The sequence below is a fragment of the Chiroxiphia lanceolata genome, chromosome 1 (assembly GCF_009829145.1).
Source record: "Chiroxiphia lanceolata isolate bChiLan1 chromosome 1, bChiLan1.pri, whole genome shotgun sequence".
Lineage (NCBI taxonomy): Eukaryota > Metazoa > Chordata > Aves > Passeriformes > Pipridae > Chiroxiphia > Chiroxiphia lanceolata.
This window is the reverse complement of record NC_045637.1, coordinates 38,157,383-38,179,035: the sequence shown is the minus strand read 5'-3', so window position 1 is coordinate 38,179,035 and position 21,653 is coordinate 38,157,383. Positions and strand designations below refer to the sequence as shown.

Sequence of the window (21,653 nt, the reverse complement as noted above, 5' to 3'; positions counted from 1 at the left end):
CATCCACTGTCAGATTATGTGACCAATACATCTGTCTTGAACAAGCAGCAGTCACAAGTATTGAGCCCATGTTGCTGAGAACACAGCTGCGCTGGGCAGGGCACGTCTCCAGGATGAGGACCACCGCCTCCCTAATCTATGCCTTTATGGTGAACTCGCCACCGGCTGCCGCAAGAGAGGAGCCCCAAAGAGAAGATACAAGGACTCCCTGAAACAACATCTCAGCCTCGGCCATATTGATCAACATAACTGGTCTACTCTGGCCTCCAATTGGGAGGCCTGGAGACACGCTATCTATAACGCTGCTGATGCTTTTGAGAAACCACGCAGGGTCCACCCTGGAGGAGAAAAGGGCAACGCGAAAGTCTTGCAGAATTTACCACCTACGAGATCTTTCTGCTGTGCCTTTTGCAATTGGACGTGTCTATCTCGTATTGGCCTTTTTAGCCACCAACGTGCTTGCAACAAACGTGGGTAAAGCCCTTCCCAAATCTTCGTATCACGAGCCCAGCCATGATGATGTTTAGAAAAGCATTGTATTGTCCTTACAAGCAACGGACTGGGGCTCACACGTGTATTTTTGTAACTTGTATTACTTGAATCTTAAGTGCTGCAGAGCAGCAGGAGAAAAAATGTTTCCTGGTCTGTAAATCTTCAGCTTAATCTAATGAAAAAAACCACTCCAAATATGCTGCTCTTCTCTCTATTGTTGTTCCCCCTTCCTTAGATTAAAGTAACTTTTTTAGTTGTAAATACGAGAAGATGAAGTGTACCTTATTGAATTCAGATAAAGAATATATCATTAGAGGTCTGGCAAATCAAAAAAGAGGGTATCCCATCTGAATTTACAATACACCTTGTATTTTTATGTTTTAATAATATGTATCTCTCAAGTAAACATGGAAGATAATATATTATCTTATTACCTTTCACCTTTCTTTTTACATTTATAGCCTGTTAAATAAGTTTTCCTGTTAACTCTTTTGGGGGTTAGAAGGGGTGAGTAAAAAGTACCAGAAAAAAAGTGTTCTTGCTTTTACTACTACTGTTGCTTGCAGGCAGTGAAAACACAGATGGAGCTTTTTCGTTATCTGTGGTCAGAAGAACCAGTGCTGTACCATGTATGCTGGTCTTTGATTTTCTCTTTAGTCATAAACCCTGATGCCGTTTGCTATGGTGTCACCTGTGATTTAGATTTGACAACAGTAGAGAAATGTATTAATAGAGGTAGAGTTGATCTATTTAAGGTCCCTCCAAATGGTTTTCTAGGTGACTTTAAGTCCTTCCATAGAAAAAACCAAAATTTTAGAGGACATTATCAGTGTGAATACTGTGGGAAGGCTGTAAGTGCTTAATATACCAAGTCAGTCAGGACTGTTTTGTTGTGTTTTCTTTTTCTGGGTAGGGAACAGGGTGTTTAGTGGAAATCATAGTTTGTGCCAGAGCATCATAAACTATGGTGATGGCAATACAAAATGATGTAGGAATGAGTTACCCTTCAGAGAGGATGGATCCCCATGTATTTGACATTAAGTAACTGAACAGAGGGAATTCTGCTGGCATAGGGAGGAGGCTGCATTTGCCTGACAGTATAGTTTCTCTTTTCCCCTCAGGGAATACATCCTTGTATTTCAAAGGATGGATGTGAAATATGCCTACAAGAAAGAGGATGTTTGTATTTTACTATTTTGGAGGAACTGCTTTGCTTTCACAGTGCAGTTTAAGGGCTGTGGGTAACATGGAGGCAAGGCCAGGAGCAACAACTCAGCCTGTACATTGTTAAAATGTTAGGTTAGTCTTTATAATGTTATGTATTTAATAATAGCAGTTTAATTATTACCGTTTTAGTTGAATATATGCAGATGTTTCCTCCCCTATTCGCCATTTTTACTGGAGAAGTTGGAGTATTGTACTAGATCCTTTGGAGACTGTTTCCCCCTTACATGTTTTTTACTGTGTGACTTTCTCATCTTGCCTGGAGATGAGCAGCTACTGCCTTGTTTTAGAGGGATTGGAAAAGACTGCTCATGAATCTCCTGGATATTCTCTAATCCAAGGAATTCTCTAGTAAGCACTAGATATCTTGATAAGTTGTGCTTGAGTATAACGTCACAGACAACTTCACAAAGAAAATACACACATTTTTAAATACAGATGTTATATGGCAGAATCAAAGAATTGTTAAGATTAGAGAAGACATTTAAGGTCATCAAGTCCAACAATCAACCTGGCACCTCTGTGTTCACCATTAAACCTTGTCCTCAAGTGCAATATCCATGTGTTTTTTGAACACCTTCAGTGATGTTGACTCCACCACTTCCTTGGGCAGGCCATTCCAATGCTTGACAACCATTTCCATGAAAAAAATTTTCCTAGTATCCAATCTAAACCTCCCCTGGTGTAACTTGAGGTCATTTCCTTTTGTTCTGTCACTTGTTATCTGCAAGAAGAGACTGACCCCCACCTCACTACAATCTCCTTTCAGGTAGTTGTAGAGAGTGATAAGGTCCCTCCTGAGCCTCCTTTTCTTTAGGTTAAACAACCCCAGCTCTGTCAGCCACTCCTCATAAAACTTGTGCAGCCCTTTCAGAAGTAAGGTGTTAAGAAAAAGATGCTTATCGGCCATTTTACAGGTGGACTCTTGCTGACCTTCCAGTCATTTTTTCACCTATGGTATTAACTGCATGGCATAAACTCTGCAAAACTTCTGTGGTAAAACATGTTGGCATGTTTTGGCACGTCTTCTGCTTGATAATGGAGTGCACACAGAAGTGAAGATTTCTTTAACTGTGGCCATGCAGGGAAGGCAAGCTTGAGGTAGACAAGCTGTCAACGTGAGCAGTGCAGCTTTGTCAGTAGAATTCAGTACCTGATTGTCCCAGCCATTCTAGTGGTCCTCTGCAGCTATGAACTAGTAAAAGCTTGCCAAAAGTTGCGCGCAGTGCTCAGTCAGAGCTCATAACAGTGGATGATGGTACGACGGAATGAAAGAGTCTTGGTTGCTCTTGCTCTTTAGGAGCTGACGTTGCCTCTGCCATTAGCGAGCAATACTCGTCCTGCAAGTCAGTATAGTATTGCCAAGTAAGTCCTGTAGCAAAAAAAGGTATTAAGAGAAAATGTTTGTCTTTGGGACCATGACATTAGCATTACATACAATCCATGTGGTTGCTACTGCAGTTCTCTTGTGTAGAATGCTAATTTGGAGCAGGCATAGCTTCATTTTTGTAAGGGTGGCAGATTTGTCTGGGATTGCCTGATCAACACTGATGTCGATTCTGATTGAGGGACAGCACCTAGGGAACTCTCTTATGGACAAGTTGTTTTTTTGAACTGTGAACAAGCCACAGCACTTGTTGCACTGGCTGATATGCCATAGGCTTAGTTATGTTGCTCACTTTCTGTGAGCATGAACACTGTTGCTGCATATGATTACTGTAAAATATGATGGGATGTTTGCTTTTGGGATGGCCACATTAGTGTCATTCATAGTTGTATCTGTGTTACTCCACGAGTACATGACCAGAAAACAGATACTTCTGATACTCTACCTGTGCTGAGACTCAAATAAGAACTCTGGAGTGTGCACAGTGGTGTTTTTACTATTGGAAATTCAGTAATTGAGTGATATTTTCAGCTCCACCAAATAAGCAAAGATTGTACTTTTGCTGTGGTGGCAGAGGACATTAAAGATCAGTTTTAATTGCTTCCACTCCACTGTTAGGATACTGCTGGCATCAAAATTCTAGTTGTTTGATTCAGAGTTTTTAAAAAGCTTTGGATCAGCAAGTTATAACTTAGTCATTGGTACCTGCTTTTTAACAGCTTTCCAGTAGCAGTAACAACACAGGATGACTTAGGATAGTCTTAGAATATTCTGTTTTCTCCTAAGACTTGCTTAAGAAATAAAATGGTTTTGCAGCAGCACTTCACTAAAACATTAACTTGTTTCATGCACAATGATTTTTAATTGTCAAGTTTAGGAATGTATTAATAGACACTTCTGTTTCCATACACTTTCATGTGTGTTTTGTGGAGGTATGTCAAGAATTTAGATTCCTGTCAAGCCTATTTGTAAAATAGACTTCTTCATTCTCATCTGGTGTGATAGCTTTCCCTTTATTACACAGATCACTGACAGCACTTGTTGGTTTATAAATGCCAGTTGTCACTTTGGAACTACAATTTTCTTAGAGGGGTTTCTGAATTACTGAGATACCAGTTGTTTCTTAACAGCATCATATTCCCCAAAGTATTTTGAGTTTAGTACTAAGTATTTTCATATAGTACAGTAAAAGAGTCTCATATGCATCTTCAAGGTAGTAGTTTCACATGAAAGGAAGGGATCGTCATTCATAATGAAGGAGAAGAAACTGATTAATAAAAAAAGAATTCCAGTTGTGAACATAGGATGTTTCTGGACTTTAGTTACTATAGGAAAAAATAGTTGTACTGCTGTTGAATGTAGGTTCTGGCGTTTGGTTGGAGTTTTGGAGGTGGTGTTGATTCCTGTTTACTCTGGAGTTTTTACTGCTATGTGAGCTTTGCATATGGACAAGTGAAAAGTATTTACAGAGCTCTATAGAAGACAACTCATGCTTCAGATCAAGGAAGAACTGAGAGGCCTAATGCTGAAAGTGTTGGTGAGACAAGTTGAGAATTGCAGAACAACATATGTAAAGCAACATATAGAGACATGATGCAGAAACTTTCCAATTATAGTTTGGAGGATAGTCAAGATGAGTAGTTCATTCTAAATAGTCCAGAGGGATGATGAATCCTTTCACTAACCTTTGAAAGAAAGAATCATGGAGTGATTTCACCATGTGATGGCTTTTAACACCTTTTGGACTGTGCCATCAGGAAGGATATAAATTGAAAATGAATTATTATAGTGGCACTAGATAGGGCTGCTGCCAGAAGCAATGCTGTTGTAGTCTTTCTTCTGTTTTAAAAGAATTTTCTTTGGTCACAGGTTGCTGTTTTAACTTTTCCAAAGTGAAGGTGATAATTTAACAGGGCTGCAATTGAGAATATTCTCTAATGATTTACCTAAAGTGAAATCATCCACTGTATGGAGATCATACTGGAGAGATTTGTATTTTAGAGTCAGTGGGAACTGACTGAGCACTTGCTTTACTGTTAAGATAACTTAGTAAACCGAAGTTTTACTGGAAAATTTAAATAAAGTGTGGTTATCATAAGTCTTTATTAAAATATGGAAAAGACCAGGGAGTCTGGAAGTAGTACCCATGAGTGAAATGAAAGTAGTCCTGGTAAAAAGGACCTTTTTTTTTTTTTTTTTGTTTAGTTGGTGCTGATGTTTCAATTTCAAAAAGTTAGCTGAGTCATGTCACATACTTTGGTGCTCTTCCTTCATACTTCTTAAAGCTCCATATTGGCTCAAGTTGCTGCTCTGCTGGGGAAGTGACACTCAGCTGCTTTCAGTGCTTAAGTACAGTTGATTGTGGTTCAATCCTTGTTCAAGTAACAGAAAGACTCTCCTCCTTAACCTCCCTCCCTGCCACTCACCCTCACTGGATTAATCCTACATCCTGTCCATCTTGCTACTTCACGTAACCGGCCTGGTTTGAGACAGCTCTCTGTGCTTTGGGCTGCAGAGAATGAGCTTAGCTCTGAACGTGTAAGCAGCTGCAAAACGCAGGCATGAAATGCAGGCAGCTTCGATTTAATTTTTCAAGTCGTAGCGATACATGGTTGGAAGCTTAAAAATAAGTTTGAATTCCAGAAAAGTGAGATTTTTGCAGTCTAGAAACAGTTTCTCCAATAGTGTTTTCATTTTTTATTTCCTTGGATGTTGTTGGCTCTTACTGACAATGCAAAAGCACATCACCATGTTAGGTAGCCTGTTACTCTTCGGAGTTCCTGAAGAATCTCTGTTTTGCTCTAATATGCTGCGATCTGTAGGAGTGTCCTGCATTCTGATATTGCATGTTAATAGCATTGATTAACTGTCAAGCAGTGAGAACTGATGAGAAAATGTCCATTGTAAATTTAAATGATATTACTGAAGACCGTGCCATGCTGCTGGTTAGGGAGGTGACTAGCCCTGGTAGTTGCTGGTAGGAGTATTAATGTGAGCTCCAGGTTTTTTCGCATGATTAAAACAGGCCATCTGTTCTTTGTTAAATGTTTACAAAAACAGCTTTTCTCTAAAAGATTTAAAGAGATGTGGGTCTAGTAAACAAAGCAATATTTTTGAGCACCTTTGTCACCTTATTTCAAATAATACCAAAAATAATTCTGTTGCAATATCAAATAGGATGAATACCTATTTGTGTTTAATCTTCACTGGTTTCTTTCCTATGGGAGATTAAATTCTGTACCAACATACTAAATTATGGCTTTGTTATTACTAAAAGCAGCAGGAAAAGTGATTTCTGTGAAGTATGCAGATAATTTTTTTCAATCTTTTGGTAAAACTTGTAATATACATATTTCTAAAATTTTATAAATGGAAAATGGGGTTCTTTCATTTAAAACTGTGACCCTGTAACTAGAGCTAATCCTTTGTAGATTTAAAGTAGAACTGTTTGAAATAATTCCCTGTGGTAGGCTTAATCTAATATTTACTAGTGAAAGCTTGCTGTTCTTCCTTTTCTCCCTACTTAAGAAAGAGCAGACAACTGGTTTGGGGTAAGAAAATGCATCTTTCAAGCTGCTTCCCATCTCCTCTTCTCACTAGATTTGTGCTGCTCCTACACAGCTTCACACTAGGGAGCAATGTGGGGTTGTTGGTTAGGGATAAACCGTTTTAGCATATTGCAAAAGTCTAGCCACAGAACTTCCTAGAAAAGTAAAGGTACTCACAACTATTTCTTTGAAGGAGTGCTACAATTTAGAAATCAGATATAGGTGACTTATGAACGTACCAAACTGCAAGGGGAGTGGCATGTGGCAGAAGTACTGTATTTTCAAGTAATGGGAAAATGCAACCAAAGCCTAGTTAGGCAGCGTTGGCTTTTTGTAGCTTAATGTTTCTGAGATTGTGAATGCTATAAACCAAAATCACAGTATTTGTATGCTTGGTAAGGCACATAACTTGGTACTGTAAATAAAATGCAGTAAGTTTGGGGGGTTTTTAATGTTTGTTTCAAGCATAACATTTAAATCCAGTGTATAGTCTAAGTTGTTTTAGAGCCTGAGAATGATTCTTGTGGATAAGGTTTCTGAGGAGTAAGAATCTGAATTTTCACAGGATGAGTTACTGGGTACTACAGTGTGGCAGCAATTGCTGCCATTCTCTGTGCTTTACCTTCTGGTCAGGCCATGTCAAATCTTGAACGATTGGAAGTGTCTTGTGGAGATTTGGAAAGCTTTGCTTTCAGGTTTGCCTGTGACTCTGCTGAAAGTTATTGTTCAGACTTCTAAAACAAAGAAACAAAAACAACTCACAAGTCTTAGAAAGGAGACAAGGATTAATTTTTTTTGAATACTGAAACATGTATAAAACCAAATATTGATTTCAGTGACACAGTCATACCACTAATGAAGGTGCAACATTGAAAATTTTCTAGAATTAAATTTACATGGCATTACTGGATTCCTTGTGGGGTTTAGTATTTGTTGGCTTGGCTGTTTCATATGCTTAGGAAGAAAAATAAATCAAACAATTAAGTCTGATTTGTTCTAGAAAGCTGTACCTTATGCATAAGCTTCTAGATAGTTTAAAAATTCTCTCTTAATATGGCAAACAAATAATGTAGTGCTAACTACAAGGTACTTGCTCAATACAAAATCTACAAATATCAGAAAGAAGATGTTAGATTTCTTATATGTTAGACACAGCAAGTGAACAGTATTTTAAAAGAGAATTGAGTATTAAGGTGGACAGCTTGGTGAAGAAATTGGTGAAACTCTCACTTGAGGTTTCTGCAAAATGTAGGAGGCATGAGATATGAAATGGCAGATATAATATTGACTGCCTTACAAAAATGTATGTTAAAGGTACTGCTCTGAAAAGCAAGGGATAAGAAGTATTTACAGGTGATCTACACTACAAGTGTTTTTTCCTACCTAAAAATAAGTTTAACAGTACAAGTACGTAATAGGTAGAGAGAAGTCTGTTTTGTTCTGCATCAGAACAAATCTGAGGAGTCATTCAATGCAGTCAACCAAATTCAGAAACAATTAGAACATTTCAAAAGATCTCTATTTTATGTAATGCATAATTGGACTACAGAGCTCATTGTTACCACTGTCTTTCTGGCATCAGTGTTTTCTATACAGATACTCAGTTTTTGTGAACTTTCCAGCATGGAGATGTAAGTGTTGATGGTGACTACAGATTTCTAGAACAGATGTTGCTTCATACTTCAGGATGGCTAACATGAGATGGGCTTGAGGTGGGGCTGATTGATGTTGGTGCTAATGCAGTGCTGAGTTTCCACTGCAGCTTAGACCCTGTTGCACAAAAGGGCCTTCCACAGATGGAAGGCAGAAACATGCAGAAGTCACCCTGGAAGTTCTTGCTTAAGCCAAGGAGACCCAAACCTTCAGTCCGTCAATCAGGCCTTCCCTCTGTCCTGTCTCTTCCATGAAGAACTGTAGTGTATGGCATGTACCATTCAAAGCTCTCCCAGACAGCAGAAAAAATTGTTGTCTTCACTTCTGGGCAGCCTTGCTCCTTCTGCTGCTTGGGTAGCTTCTGAGTATATGAGTGTATTCAGGGCACACTGTTTTTATGCTACTGTAAATAAATGCCAGAAGTAGATAGGACTGCACTAGTTCAGTTTATTTACATTCAGAAAATTATATTAATGTATTTGGAAAGATACACATGCCTTTACTTTCTTGTGAATGATATCGAGACTTTGATTTCTTAAATCTTAACTGCATTTCTATTTAGAACCAGGTGGCTGAAGTATATGTCTGTGTGTGCCCATCAGTTCTCCTTATGCTCAGGGATTGGGTTTGTAGTCATTCATTTGCACGCTTGCCACTTCTAAGTGCAGTTTGAATAAAAAGTTGGAGAAAAGGAAATGTGAAGAACATTACAGTTACACAGGCACTGTTATTCCAAGAAGTCAAATTCTGATGTGCTATACACCTTTCTTCTCCCCAGTTCAATGGATCAAACATCTCAAAAGCAAGACTATGACACCACGGCTAGTAGGGAACTCTTCCACCTAGAATTATCCTGGCTTAATTTTTAGTGAAGAGAAACAAAGAGGGAAAGAAGGTGGGAAAACGGTCTGACCGTGTAAGTAGGTGCAAGAAAGGCATGAGTATGGTGTCATGCTATTGCTTCTTGAAAAGCACTGTTGTCCTGCATTTACAACCACAGGCAGGAAGGAGAAGCGGTTTAGAGGTTTGATATGCTGCAAAGTCATGGTAGAGCTCAGACACCTTTTCACTGCAGAAATATGTTTTTAGTTCAGACATTTGACATTTGTGTAATGATACATAGGTTTTCCCATAATATGTAAGTCTGGTGTAAACCTGAGACACTATAGAGACTTTGAAATAGGATGTTTATGCAGGTTCATAAACACTTAAGGTAGTTCTTTACCCAGTCTGGAGCAGGAACAAATCTTTTTTGAGTACAAGTTGGGAGCTGTTGATTTTGGACATAAAATATAACATTATATTACATTTTCAAGTGGCTTAATCCTTCACATGCTGATCAAAATACCTCCTGTCACAGCTGAACCAATGTAAATTGCCTTGATTAATTTTTTATAAATACAGCCTGTGAATATACTTTATTTTCCTTTGAATGTCTAGAAACAAAATTTCAATGCAACTGGATAATTTGTAACAAGATATTAATTTTACTAACAACTATTTTGAAATATCTGAAACAACATTTGCTTTCCTTTTGCATCTAAATGTTGAAGACTAAATGTTTTCTGTATTTCCACTTTATATATAAGCTTTAGAATAATTTTACCCTTGACATATCAAAAATTTCTGGTCATTTTGCTACTGTTTTGACTGCAAAAAGCTTTGTTCTTTACTGTTTTACTGCACAGTGTTTCAGATATGCTGAATCTTGTTAACAGGCTAATCTTGTGCTTAGTATTTTCTACCTCTGTTACCTCATGCTCCAAAAGAGCAAAGTTTTAGAAATCAAAGTTGCAAATCTCCAATTTTGTTTCTGTTTATCTCTCTCAGCATTCTCCGTCGGAACCCTTTTTAGAGAAACCAGTGCCGGATATGACTCAGGTTAGTGGACCGAATACCCAGCTAGTGAAAAGTGATGATTATCTGCCGTCAATTGAGCCGCAGCCACAGCAAAAGAAAAAGAAAAAGAAAAACAATCACATTGCTGCAGAAGGTCCCAGCAAAGGTTTTGGTAAGGAAGACTTTCCTGGGGGACTTGACAGCCAGAATCTAAGCAGAAATTCAGTGGATTGCTCCCAAGAAGAGAAGAAGAAAAAGAAAAAGCCCAAGGCAAAAAAAGAACCGAAGGATCCTAAAGAACCCAAGGAAAAGAAGGAACCCAAGACCCCCAAAGTCCCTAAGACCCCTAAAGAGCCAAAGGAAAAGAAAGCAAAAAATACCACGCCAAAACCCAAGACCAGCAAAAAGGCTAGGTAAGTCAGGAAACTTCTATATGTGATCAGAGAAAAACAGTGTGTTTGTGGGATTTCTAGAGCATCTGTGCTAAATGGCGTGGGTGGAGAGGAAATCTTGTTTTGTCGTTTGCCTTCTACCATCTACAACATCATGTTTTTGAGAAGCTTGGGCACATTTCTCTTGTTTGACTTTCCTGTTTATGGCTTCACAGTTATTTTAAGCAAGCTGGAAAGGCAGAAGGTTAATTTTTCCTTTCAAGGCAGAAAAGTTTCTGGATGTGTTGGATTTCAAAACTGACTCTTTCTCTTGTCATTATCAACATTGATGTAGCTTTGACCACATTCAGAGATGAAGGCTTAAAGTAAAAAAGTTTGATGATGTTTTTCCCTAAATAAAAAAATTAGGTTGCTCACATTGTTGTAAGCTGTACAACCCTTAGAGACACTGTTTTATACTAACACAACCCATGCGTTGTGCTCTGCTGTTAAAAAGGCATTTTATATGGATATTGATGGGTCCTCACTGTAGGGATTATATTCATTTTGCTGTTTCATGTAAAGACAATTTTCCTAGCAGAAAATCTTTGTGGACAGACCAGATGCTTGAACCCTGTTTCTTAACTGTTTTCATTCAGCCTCGTGTCCCTTTATCAGGATAGGCTTAAAATGCTACAGAGTAGTATGAGAAAGAATAAACTGCTGTTATACATGAGTAAATACATCACAGACAATAATAGAGATTCTTTCCTTGCCCCTCAAGTCCCTAAATGCCGTGTTTATAAATGCCTACTTGAAAGAAAATGGAGAGGAAAAAGACATTAAAGCTCAATTTTTTTTTTTCTTCATTTGTACCTAGAATTTCTTACAACTGTTCTGAATTTGTTCCAAACATCTGAATATGTTTTTCAAGATGTGGCTAACATTAGAAAATATAACTTCCAGATGGAAGCACAGCCAGACTTGGTTAATCCAAATCAGTTTGCAAAACCTATTTGTATTAGGTTTAAAGATTGCAGTTAATGAATCAGCCTTGCATGTATTTTACAAGATTGACTATTTATTGGGTAAGTTTGATCCTATGGCTAAACAAGGCATGGACACTAAGATGTTACTTGCTCCTTTAGCAAGATGGAGAAGTTTCAGTGTTAGCAGAGACAATATTTCCTGAAGAACTTATAAGCACTGTCTTGTAAAATCAAGTGTTGTCATGAACGAGTTATATTAACTGATCTGTAAATTAGAGTTGATCAGCCTATCCTTACTGCAGAAGTTACTTTGGCTGTGTACCAAACTGTCCTAAGGATGGGGTTTACATACGTAGCAGCAATTCACAGCTTAGGAAAAAAGTTATATATCACACAGTATGTATTTTTCACACCAAAATACTGTATCAGCTAAAATAACCTTTTCACAGACTCACAGAATGGTTGGGGTTGAAAGGGGCTCCTGGAGATCATGTAGTCCAACCCCCCTGCTAAAGGAGGTTCACCTACAGCAGGTTGCACAGGATTGCATCCAGGCGAGTTTTTAATATCTCCAGGGAAGGAGGCTCCACAGCCTCTCTGGGCAGCCTGTTGCAGTGCTCTGTCACCCTCAAAGAAGTTTTTCTTCATACTCGGATAGAACTTCTTGTGTTTCAATTTGTACCCGCTGCCCCTTGTCCTGTCAGTGGGTGCCCTGAGATTAGCTCAGTTGGTTAAAACTTGGTGCTAATAATGCCGAGGTCATGGGTTCAGTCCCCTGCATGGGCCATTCACTTAGGAGTTGGACTTGATGACCCTTGTAGAACCCTTCCAACTCAGAATATTCTGTGACTCTGAAACATGCAACACTGAGCAGTGTCTGGCCCATTGTCTTGGCACCTGTCCGTAAGCAAGTTGTATGCATTGATAAGATCTCTTCTCAGTTGTCTCCTCTCCAGGCTAAACAGGCCCAGCTCCCTCAGCCTTTCCTTCTAAGAGAGATGCTCCAGTTCTGTAGACTCACAGATTTAAAGGCTGACCAGACTACATAACTCACGGTATTGAGCATCTCCCAGCAATTTTTGCAGCGAAAAAGTAAAAAAATCTTTTACTGAAGGACTTCTCAATTAGTGCAGTTTTACAAACACTTGACTACAATGAAGCTTTGTTTAATGGACCATGGTTAGAAGGAGTCTGCCTCAAAAACCATGCATGGGTTCCTGTGGTTGTGCTGGACATCAGACCTCTGAGCTGGTCTGTCCCATCCCCTCAATCCTAATATCTCTAGATGTGTCTTTAAATCTTGAGACACGCCATGCAGATTAAAGGAGCCATGGGACATGCCATGCAATTAAAGGAGCAGTGTTTCCTTTGAAGGAACAAATCACTGCTTTCTTAGAGGTATTTGTAGGAGAGTCTTTATCTTCTTTCCCATGCAACAACTCTCATCCCTGGGTAGCTAGGTGACTTTCAGTATTCTAGTAAGTACTAAGCCCGTATTGTTTTACCTGTGAGAGAAACGTGTTTGGAGCAGCATTAAGAGCATTCGATGTTCCTTATGCTTGCTCAGGGATGTGGAGAAAGTTCTACTTTTGCCATAGCAGGCTTGTGTCTCTTGTTACCAAGTGCTCTCTTGAAAACAAGGTTGTTCTCATTTTGTGGTCTTGTCAGCTTCAGTATCAAGCTTCTTTGAAGAACTTGGAGACTGTGTTGGGATGCTGTGCTGCCAAAGAATTTTAAATCAGTGAAAGAAATTTGCTTACTTTGGCAACATCACAGACTGGGGAACCTGTGACAGCTCATTGAACTGAGTTTTTAAATAAATCAACAGTCCAAATGTTTAATCATATGAGCCACAGTATTTCAGAGGCACTAACTATGGAAAGGAAGTAGTACAGTAGCTGAGATGACTGAAATTAATGAAAGTTAATATAGATTCTGGATGATTATGTACAAGTAAAATATTTTGATAAAGTTAGTCTCTGGCATGTCTTTACTACTACTGCTTGTGTTGCTCAGTATTTTACTTCTAAGCACTGGACGGAGTAATGTGATTTTTAGATTCTAAATGCTGTGTATAACTAACTGAATAAGCTAATCAGCTTCAATAAAAGTTTTGCAGTCATGTAAAATTCTGGTAAATAAAGTTAGGTATTTATTGAAGAGCAATGGTTTTTTGGTAGAGCACAGTGAGTCCTTGATAGTTAATTTTGACACAGGCTGTATTAGAGTATACACACAGATAAAATATCTGGTGTTTCGTAAACTGTTTTGTAATTTAATATAGCTCATAACCTTGTTATTTTGCTTCCAATTTCGACTGAAAGTATAATCCTTTTACGTAACAAACAAAAACAAAAGCTCAGAAACTTTATCCTTGACATCTCTTTTATCTTTGGTGTAAGTTGTGACAAAATGAACAACCTGCCTCACTGAAATGCACCTACACGTGAGTCAGATTGGAAAATGGCAGATGCTGATTAATTTCATGCTTGTTTGAATTGTGTGTCCTGTGGCATCTTAAAAAGAAAGAAAACACCCAAATGGGCTGCTTGTATGTTGCACTGCATAGTGAAAGATCACACACTAATATTGTACTATTACACTTCTAATGGATATTAGCCCAATCCTGACAATACAGAAAGACAAATATAGTGGTGACTAGAAAAAAAAAACATTTGCAAAACAAATCTCTTGTGGACCAAACTAGTCGAGTTTTAAAGCAAAATATACCTAGGATCACAGGTATACCTAGGTATACTTAGGATCACAGGTGAAGGGCTTTCATTAAATTGTGTGGGTGCTGAGTATTATGTGGGCTCTAAGTGCTATGGAGCCAACTCCAGGCACGTGCAAAGCAGGCAGATTTTTCCAAAAGGAGATGGACAGGGAAAGGCAAGTAATCCTACTGAACTGCAAAGTCATGGCTCAGATGTCTGTTCCTCCTGTGCCTGTCCCTGGAGGAGATGAGGACCACCTGTTTGAGAAGATCACACTGCAGCACAGCTGATATCTCTCCTGCTGCTTCCTATGAAACCCTAGAGAGTGGCCACCGGTTATGGTGGGAGAAGTAGTAACTATTTGCAAGGGCCAAATGGCAGCTCTTTGCAGTAGTTCTTCCTTCGTCCCATCTTCTCAAAGCAGAGTGCTGTGCTTTTCAGGGCTGCTCGTATCTGCTCCCTCCTCCCCTCCCTATGGCAGAGAAAACTCTTTATTCTTCCCACACAGAGTAGCAGCCTGGGATGCAGTGTAGGGTGAGTGGGTTGCTGCTTACAAGGGGAGTGCTAAACATGAGCATAATTACAGCTTTTAGAGGGAGGTGGAGAAGGGCTTTTTGGCGCACAGATTGGCTGTTTATTGTATCGGAAAGGGGATGGCTCCTGGCCGCGGAAGTGGGAAGAGGCTGCTGTGTGGGGGAGCAGTGCGGACAGCAGGACGCAACACCCTGGGGACCTGGAGGACAGGAAGAGAGGTCCCGAGGCAGTGGTAGTAGTTTCCACTCCCAAGGTCAGATCATCCTGAGCAAGGCAGGAAGGGGCTGCCTGTGGGAGAGAACAGGAAATCATGCGAGATTTCCACGCATATGTCCACTGAGGCTGTTCCTGTTCACACCTGTCCTCATCTCCCTTTTGAACCAGCCCAGCTGCCTGATATTTACCTTTGCCTGTGCTGCCAGCAGGCTTTGTAGGCTTCACTGTTACCAAAGGTTTCTGGTTATTTGGCTGACTTTCAGGCTGGAAAAAACCTTGTTTCCCTATTGTTTTTCCTACTTTGGTGATATATAAAAATTGATTTAAAGAAAAGTTTTGATTACACTAGGAGCTTTAAAAAATAACTGTTTTCCTTGGGTGAGACAGTACAGTTAAATCTCACATTGCTGACACTTTGAGAGGGTGGGATTATTTTTTTAATTATTTTTATGCTCCACAGTGGATGTTTAATGTTTGTTTAAGCCAGGTTCCAGTCATGAATCTGTCACAGGACAGTGTTCCCAAATGGTAAAATAAGAATCAGTGATCCATCTGACTTATTTTAGATCATAGAACTGTAGAAAAAAAATCATCCCAATCATGATAGTTGTCATAAATTATACTAATAAACAGATCTATCAGTTACCCAGATGAAGTAGTAACACAGTGTAAACATATGGGCTAATTACTTCCCCTCTTAATCCTGCAAAGTATGCCATGATTTTGGGGTTATTTTTGAGTCAGATGATTTGGCCCTGTAAGTTCCTGGAGTTTCACCTGGCTCTGTAGTTGGCTGCTGGACTAATTAACACAAAACACTTTGTCAGAGTTTGGATACCATTTTCAAATTGTAATTCAAGCTTTGTTTTCAGTTGTCCTACTTAACTGTTTTACTCTTCAGCCTGTTTTTCTTCATGTTGTTTGCTCGTCTGACCTTCCGCAGGTTTTCTCTATTGATCCCATTTGGTCAGTATGCTGTGTAGTCCTTGGGGGTAAGAGGATAAAACCAGAAAGTGGTACTGGACAGCTAGATTGTAAAAAAAGTCTAATCTGAAATATCTGTATTTATATCACTTGAATTGAGGAGCCAGTTTAACTGACAGTTTTGAAATACTTCACTGGTTTGTGTGTGGCAAATAGTACTTCTCCCAGATTTATAGTTCTTGTTTTGGGACTGAACTCTATCTTGTCTGTAGGGGGACGTGGCTAAATTTTGCATTCATGCATCTGTAAAAACAAATTCGAGAGATAGTTGTCTAAATGTGTATATTAGAGTTCACCTTCCTTGTTACCAGATTTGGAAAGTACTATCAGATGTGCATCCAGAGTTGACCATTGATAGGGAGACCTAATGGTAATGGCAAAGTCTCTAAGAACAGTCTAACTACCTGCCTGTACTTCCATGTGGAATGGTAATTCTGTTCCTGGCTAACACTGTTCCTGAATGGCCTGAGTAGGATCTGCTGGAAAATGGAAAGGCTGAGTCAAAAGCAGGTACATTTAATTGTCAGGAACAAAACATACTGGCTCTGTGGGAAGATGGAGAGGAACAACAGTTGCTGACAGTTCCAGTTGCTGACTGGCCAGGTGAAGCTCCTGGGTGTGTGATGCACTGGGAAGCAGGGTGTCGCCTCACTCAGAGGGATGGTGGTGTTCTTCTATAGTTTATTTCTACTTCAGCTTTTTTTTTTTTCCCTTTCTTTCAAGGAAACTGTAGCTGTGCATTTAAAAAGAGCAATTCTGCTGCTGAATTTAGAACTTAAAATTCCCAGTGGAGCTGCACACTGGCTTTGTTCTCCCAAATTGTTGGCTCTTTCATGTGTCTGTTTATAACCGGCCTAGCAAGTGAATTGATTTGAAACTGTGTCCGAATTGCTTCTGTCGCCTCTCCGTTACCGAGAGTGACTGTGCGCCAAGGCGCACGGCTCGGGGGTATATATAGGTCACGAAATACTCATGGTTCGGAGAGGGAGAGGTCTCACAGAGGCCAGAAAGAAGCCCGTGTCGGGCCAGACCTGCCCGCAGCGCCGGGGTCTTTGTCTGCGCCCGGCCGGCGGGGAGCGCAGCGCCGTCGGTGGGTCGGCGGGCCCTCGTTAGCACTGCCCGGCCTTTCAGCGGGCTGGTGTTTTATCCCGCCTAGCCCACGCTATTCTTCCCGGCTTTAAGCCTGTTATTCACAGGCGGCCGTGCACCCGGGGCACGGCACGATGGCTGAGCTTAATTGCGCGCCCCGCTCCGATTTACGGGGGTCAGGGGCGAAAGGCGCCGGGCTGTCAGCGCGTTTCACCTGGCGGCGACCCTCACCTTTGATTTAAAGAAGTTCGAGAAATGTGTTAAGCGGGTTTGGTTTTGTTTGGTTGTGGGGTTTTTTTGTTTTTGTTTCAGGTTTTTTTTTTTTGTATATGTGTTGCGCTTTTTTTTTTTTTTTTTTTTTTTTTTTTTTGGAAGCGGTTTCGCGGTGATCCGATAAAAGGCGGTGTGTGTGTGGGGCTGGGCTGGTGGGGGGGTTCCCGTGCCGTGGCCGCGCAGGTGCCGGGAGCGGGCGGGCGCTGATTGAGGGAAGCAGATGGCAGCGCTCGGTGGCCGCCGGCCAGCGGAGCAGGTGCTGGTCACGTGGCCGCGGGTTGCCGGGGCGACGCCAGCGCTCTCGGCGTGAGGATGAAAAGGCGAAGGGGGCCCCGCTTCAGCTGCGGCTTTTTGTGCCATTGGTGGCAGCCAGAGCGGAAACAAGCGCCGGCGGGGAGGGAGGGGAGCCCGCCGGGCACCGAGCGAGGGAGGGGAGGAGGGAGCGAGGGAGGGAGGGACGCGCGGGACGGCCCTGCCGCCCGTCGAGGTTCGTCCTCTGCCCGCGGTCCTCCAGCCCTGCCAAACTCTTCCCCTCGCCCCCGTGCTCTTTCTACCGTGTCAAACTCTCCTCGCCCTCCCTCCCTTATGATGATTATTCTTTTTAATTGTCGCAGTTTCACGTGTGTTTTTTTTTTTCCAAGCTGTGTTGCACCCTCTTAATTTCACAGAATTGCAGAATTGTTAGAGTTGGAAGGGACCTCTGGAGATCATCTCATCCAACCTCCCTGCCAAGGAAGGGTCACCTAGAGCAGGTTGCACAGGAACACATCCACGTTTGTTTTAAATGTCTCCAGAGGGGAGACTCCATGACCACTCTGGACAGCCTGTTCCAATGTTATGCCACCCTCAATATAAAGTTCTTCCTCATCTTGAGGTGGAACTTCTTGTGTTTTTGTTTATGGCCATTGCTCCCCATCCTGTCACCAGGCACCACTGAAAAGAGTCTGGCACCACCCTCTTGACACCTGCATTTGAGATAGTTATGTGTATTAATGAATCACAGAATTGTTAAGGTTGGAAGGAACCTCTGAGATCATCTAGTTTCAGTCTTCTCTAGATGGGCCCACCTCCTGCAGTCTCTCCTCATAGGAGAGATGGTTCAGCCCCCTAATCATCTTTGTGGCCCCAGTAACTCCTCTTTCTTATACTGAAGGCCCAGAACTGGACACAGTACTCCAGATGTGGCCTTACTAGGGCCAAGTAGAGACAATTTTGCAATAATACAAATTCATGTTCAAACTTGAAGCCCTTTCACTTGTAAATTTCTTTTTTTTTCTTTTTTCTTTTTTCTTTTTTTTTTACTTTGAAATCATCATTAGTTTAAACATAGGCTGCAAGGAGACAATGCTGCAACCAAGTTGTCCCAGTCCCAAAGAGACATGTGACCATATTAGGAAATTTAAAATTACAGCTCCAAAATATGCTGTTGGTGGGCTAAAGTGCCGATCAAAACGAACAAGCTTAAAGCCGATGTTTAAATTAGAAGTTAAAAATCTAAAGATTTTGAAGGAAAACGAATCCCAGGCAGCGTCCCGGGTATGAAATTCAAGTGATGAGTATGCAGAAGCCTTATAAAAGTGCTTGGTGACCTTGCTGAGCATCAGGTACCAGCACACAGCTCTGCTTTCAGGCATCTCAGCACCTTCCCACAGCAAGCCCCTCATATTGGTAAAGGGCCGTGGAGGGCTGACGACAAAAAATTAGCGAAAACCCACCTCAGATTCAGAGGCTAAATGTGCTTAAAAACTTATACCATCGATCTTCACTGTCGTTTAAAAATTTCACCTTTGCAATGCCACGGATTGTCTCAGTGAGTGATTTGGTGACGGTGTATTTAAAGCTGGATTTTGATACACACATCCTCACCCATTTCCAAGGCTCTGAGTGCAGCTGGAGGGAGACGTGGTCCCAGCTCTTGAGGTGGTGAACGTTTTCATGGGGGAGGAGGGGGAGAAACAATCCCCAGAACATTGCTCTACTGTCAGTGGATATAGCTTTCTAGTGTTGTACTTTCTGCTGAGGTACCAACTGGGTGACTTTCCCGCCCCACAAGCTGCAGTTGCATGCATGGAAGCTGTATGGGTGCCCTCAGAGCTGACTCAAAAGTGCCTTTCTGCTTGGAAATAGCAGGGATTGTAGAAGAAAATGAATTTTCTCATTCAGTCCTTTGTTTTGGTAACGTTTACTCTGGTTCTGTTTACCTGGTCTGCACAGTTAATATCAAGACAAGCACATGCATAATCCTGTTTCTCTTCGCATGCGTCAGGTTGCCCAAACACTACTTTCAGAAATTGCAGGTTCTGAAGAGAGCAGCTCTTCCTTTCCAGTCCCATTTTTAGTTTCTTGTTTTGTACACATCCAGTGTTGCTGTCTAAGGTATTGAAGGAAAGAAGTGAGATATTTGTTGTTAGGGAACGGGAAATGTATAGTGATGGCCCATGCATCATTGATTTTGCAGTTGCATTGAAATGCTTAAGAAAGGCAGTTGAAATAATGAAGTCAAACATCAGAAAAAAAGAATCTCACAGATTAACTATTTTGTTAAGCACCTCTTGCTTATATTTTTTTACAAATACTTACTAAAAATACCTCTGTTTCAGTAACAAGAAACAAGATTCAGAAACAAGTGCTGCAAAGAAAAAGGTTAACAAGGGAAAGGAAGGTTCAGAAAACTCAGATTTGGAGAAAACTCCACCACCATCACCTCATCCTGAAGATGAAGATGACCCAGGGGTTCAGGTAATGCTATTGTTCAAGTTCAGTGTAGGCTTTGACAACTTAGATGCGTAAAATGGTAGTTCTCATGGTCTTTGTTACAGAGATACAGCTATTTGGGTAATTTCTATGTTGGTTACAAAGAAGGTGAGACCCGGAAATCACTGTGGTGAATATTTTACGAAAGCAAGTATTTTTCTTCATAATTCTGCTTTGTGGTCTTGTTACCTGTAGATATGTGTAAGGTGCTGCTGAGTTTTCACATGTTCTCTTCCATCGCTTTTGCAGTTATGGTGCTGAATTTTCTGCTCTGTACATTTAATGTACCATTTACGAGATCTTGCTTATAAGCCCAGTGTTTCTTCTTGCATTCGCTTTGCGAACCTTCTGAAATCAAGAGTGAGACATGACAAAGCACAGTGTTGGAAACGTGCATGTCAGGGACTTGTACCTGCACTGCTTTAATGGATGAAGGGCCTTTCTGCAGGACTGCCAGTCACGAGCTAGCATTGATTAATTTCTCTTGACCACTGCACACCTGTCACTTTCTGTCCAAACTTTATTTCATGTAAAGAAAATCTGGAAATAGATGTAGAATAAATGACAAGTTTTGTGTGCTCTGTCATTAGCTATGTTAAGAAGTGGTCAGCTCCTGACTTAAATCCACTGCATTTGTCCATTGCACATCAGGTTGTGGATGTGTCACTTCTGGTTATGAGAGATGTCCAGACTGATTATCACTTGAGAATGGTCAAAGCTGCCCAGTGAAGACTCTGGCAAGCAGTGGTGTCCCACACAAACATGGTTTATGCCTTTCCTCTTACTATTTTCTAGAAGAATGTAGGGTATTAGGAAATGTGAGCAACCTAGTATACTCTAGTTAAAAACAGCAACAGAAGAGTGTTTCTTTCTGATTCGTTCAAGCCATGTATTCTGAAATAGAAAACTTGTTATACTATGCAAACGTTAAAATGTTTGAAGAATTAAGTTTTCTGTCCTGTGCCACAAATCTCTCTCAGCATGATTAATGACACTTACAAAAGATGTAGAAGAAACTTCAGAGATGATAGTTTTTCGGAGTTACATTCTGTTTACAATTCAACATCTATGCATGGTTTACTTGTTTTCAGTGAAGTGGAACAAAAACTTTCTCTTTGTGAAACTGAATTGGTGATAAACTTTGGACTTTTTTTAAATACAACTGTTAGGGTATTTGCATCACTTTTTAATTAAATGTAATAAAGTATTTCAGGTAACTTTTTGTTTTCTTAATACTTTCTCATACAGTGCATGGTATACTGTACCCACACTTCTTTGCACAAACTTGGGGAAGGGTTCCAACGATATGTGCTAGGACAGCTAGAATTAATAAGCTTGTTTGCATTTCCCAGCTGAAATTGATGTTACGCAGTTGTCTAAAACACAGTTGTGTTCTTAGTGTTAAATCCTGAACCTTCTCTAAAGATATTATGTAGTAATGCACAAAGCAATGCATTGTTATATTTAAGGAGCAAAAATACTTGCCTTTGTGTGTTACCATGCAAACTTTTTATATTCCATTATCAAGCCTATTACTCCTTTCTACCTATAGATCAGTTAATGAGTTAATCTGATGCAGGTAA

At 40.5% G+C, this 21,653-nt stretch overlaps 1 protein-coding gene and 1 long non-coding RNA gene across 8 annotated transcripts in view; one reads left to right on the top strand and one right to left on the bottom strand.

Annotated features, from left to right (window-relative positions):
* The window catches only part of CHD7 (chromodomain helicase DNA binding protein 7), a 131,015-nt gene that overhangs the window by 63,836 nt on the left and 45,526 nt on the right, over positions 1–21,653 (top strand). For all 7 annotated transcript variants that reach the window (XM_032675403.1, XM_032675322.1, XM_032675491.1 and 4 more), the window contains 2 exons: positions 10,135–10,556; positions 19,917–20,055. In XM_032675403.1, the coding sequence (XP_032531294.1) occupies positions 10,135–10,556; positions 19,917–20,055 (561 nt within the window). The remainder of the gene's footprint in view (positions 1–10,134; positions 10,557–19,916; positions 20,056–21,653) is intronic.
* Positions 13,128–16,743, bottom strand: LOC116780521. Its single transcript, XR_004354514.1, has 3 exons — positions 16,359–16,743; positions 15,857–15,955; positions 13,128–13,218 (listed from the first exon to the last, which is right to left on the bottom strand). It is a non-coding gene; the product is annotated as an uncharacterized LOC116780521 (long non-coding RNA).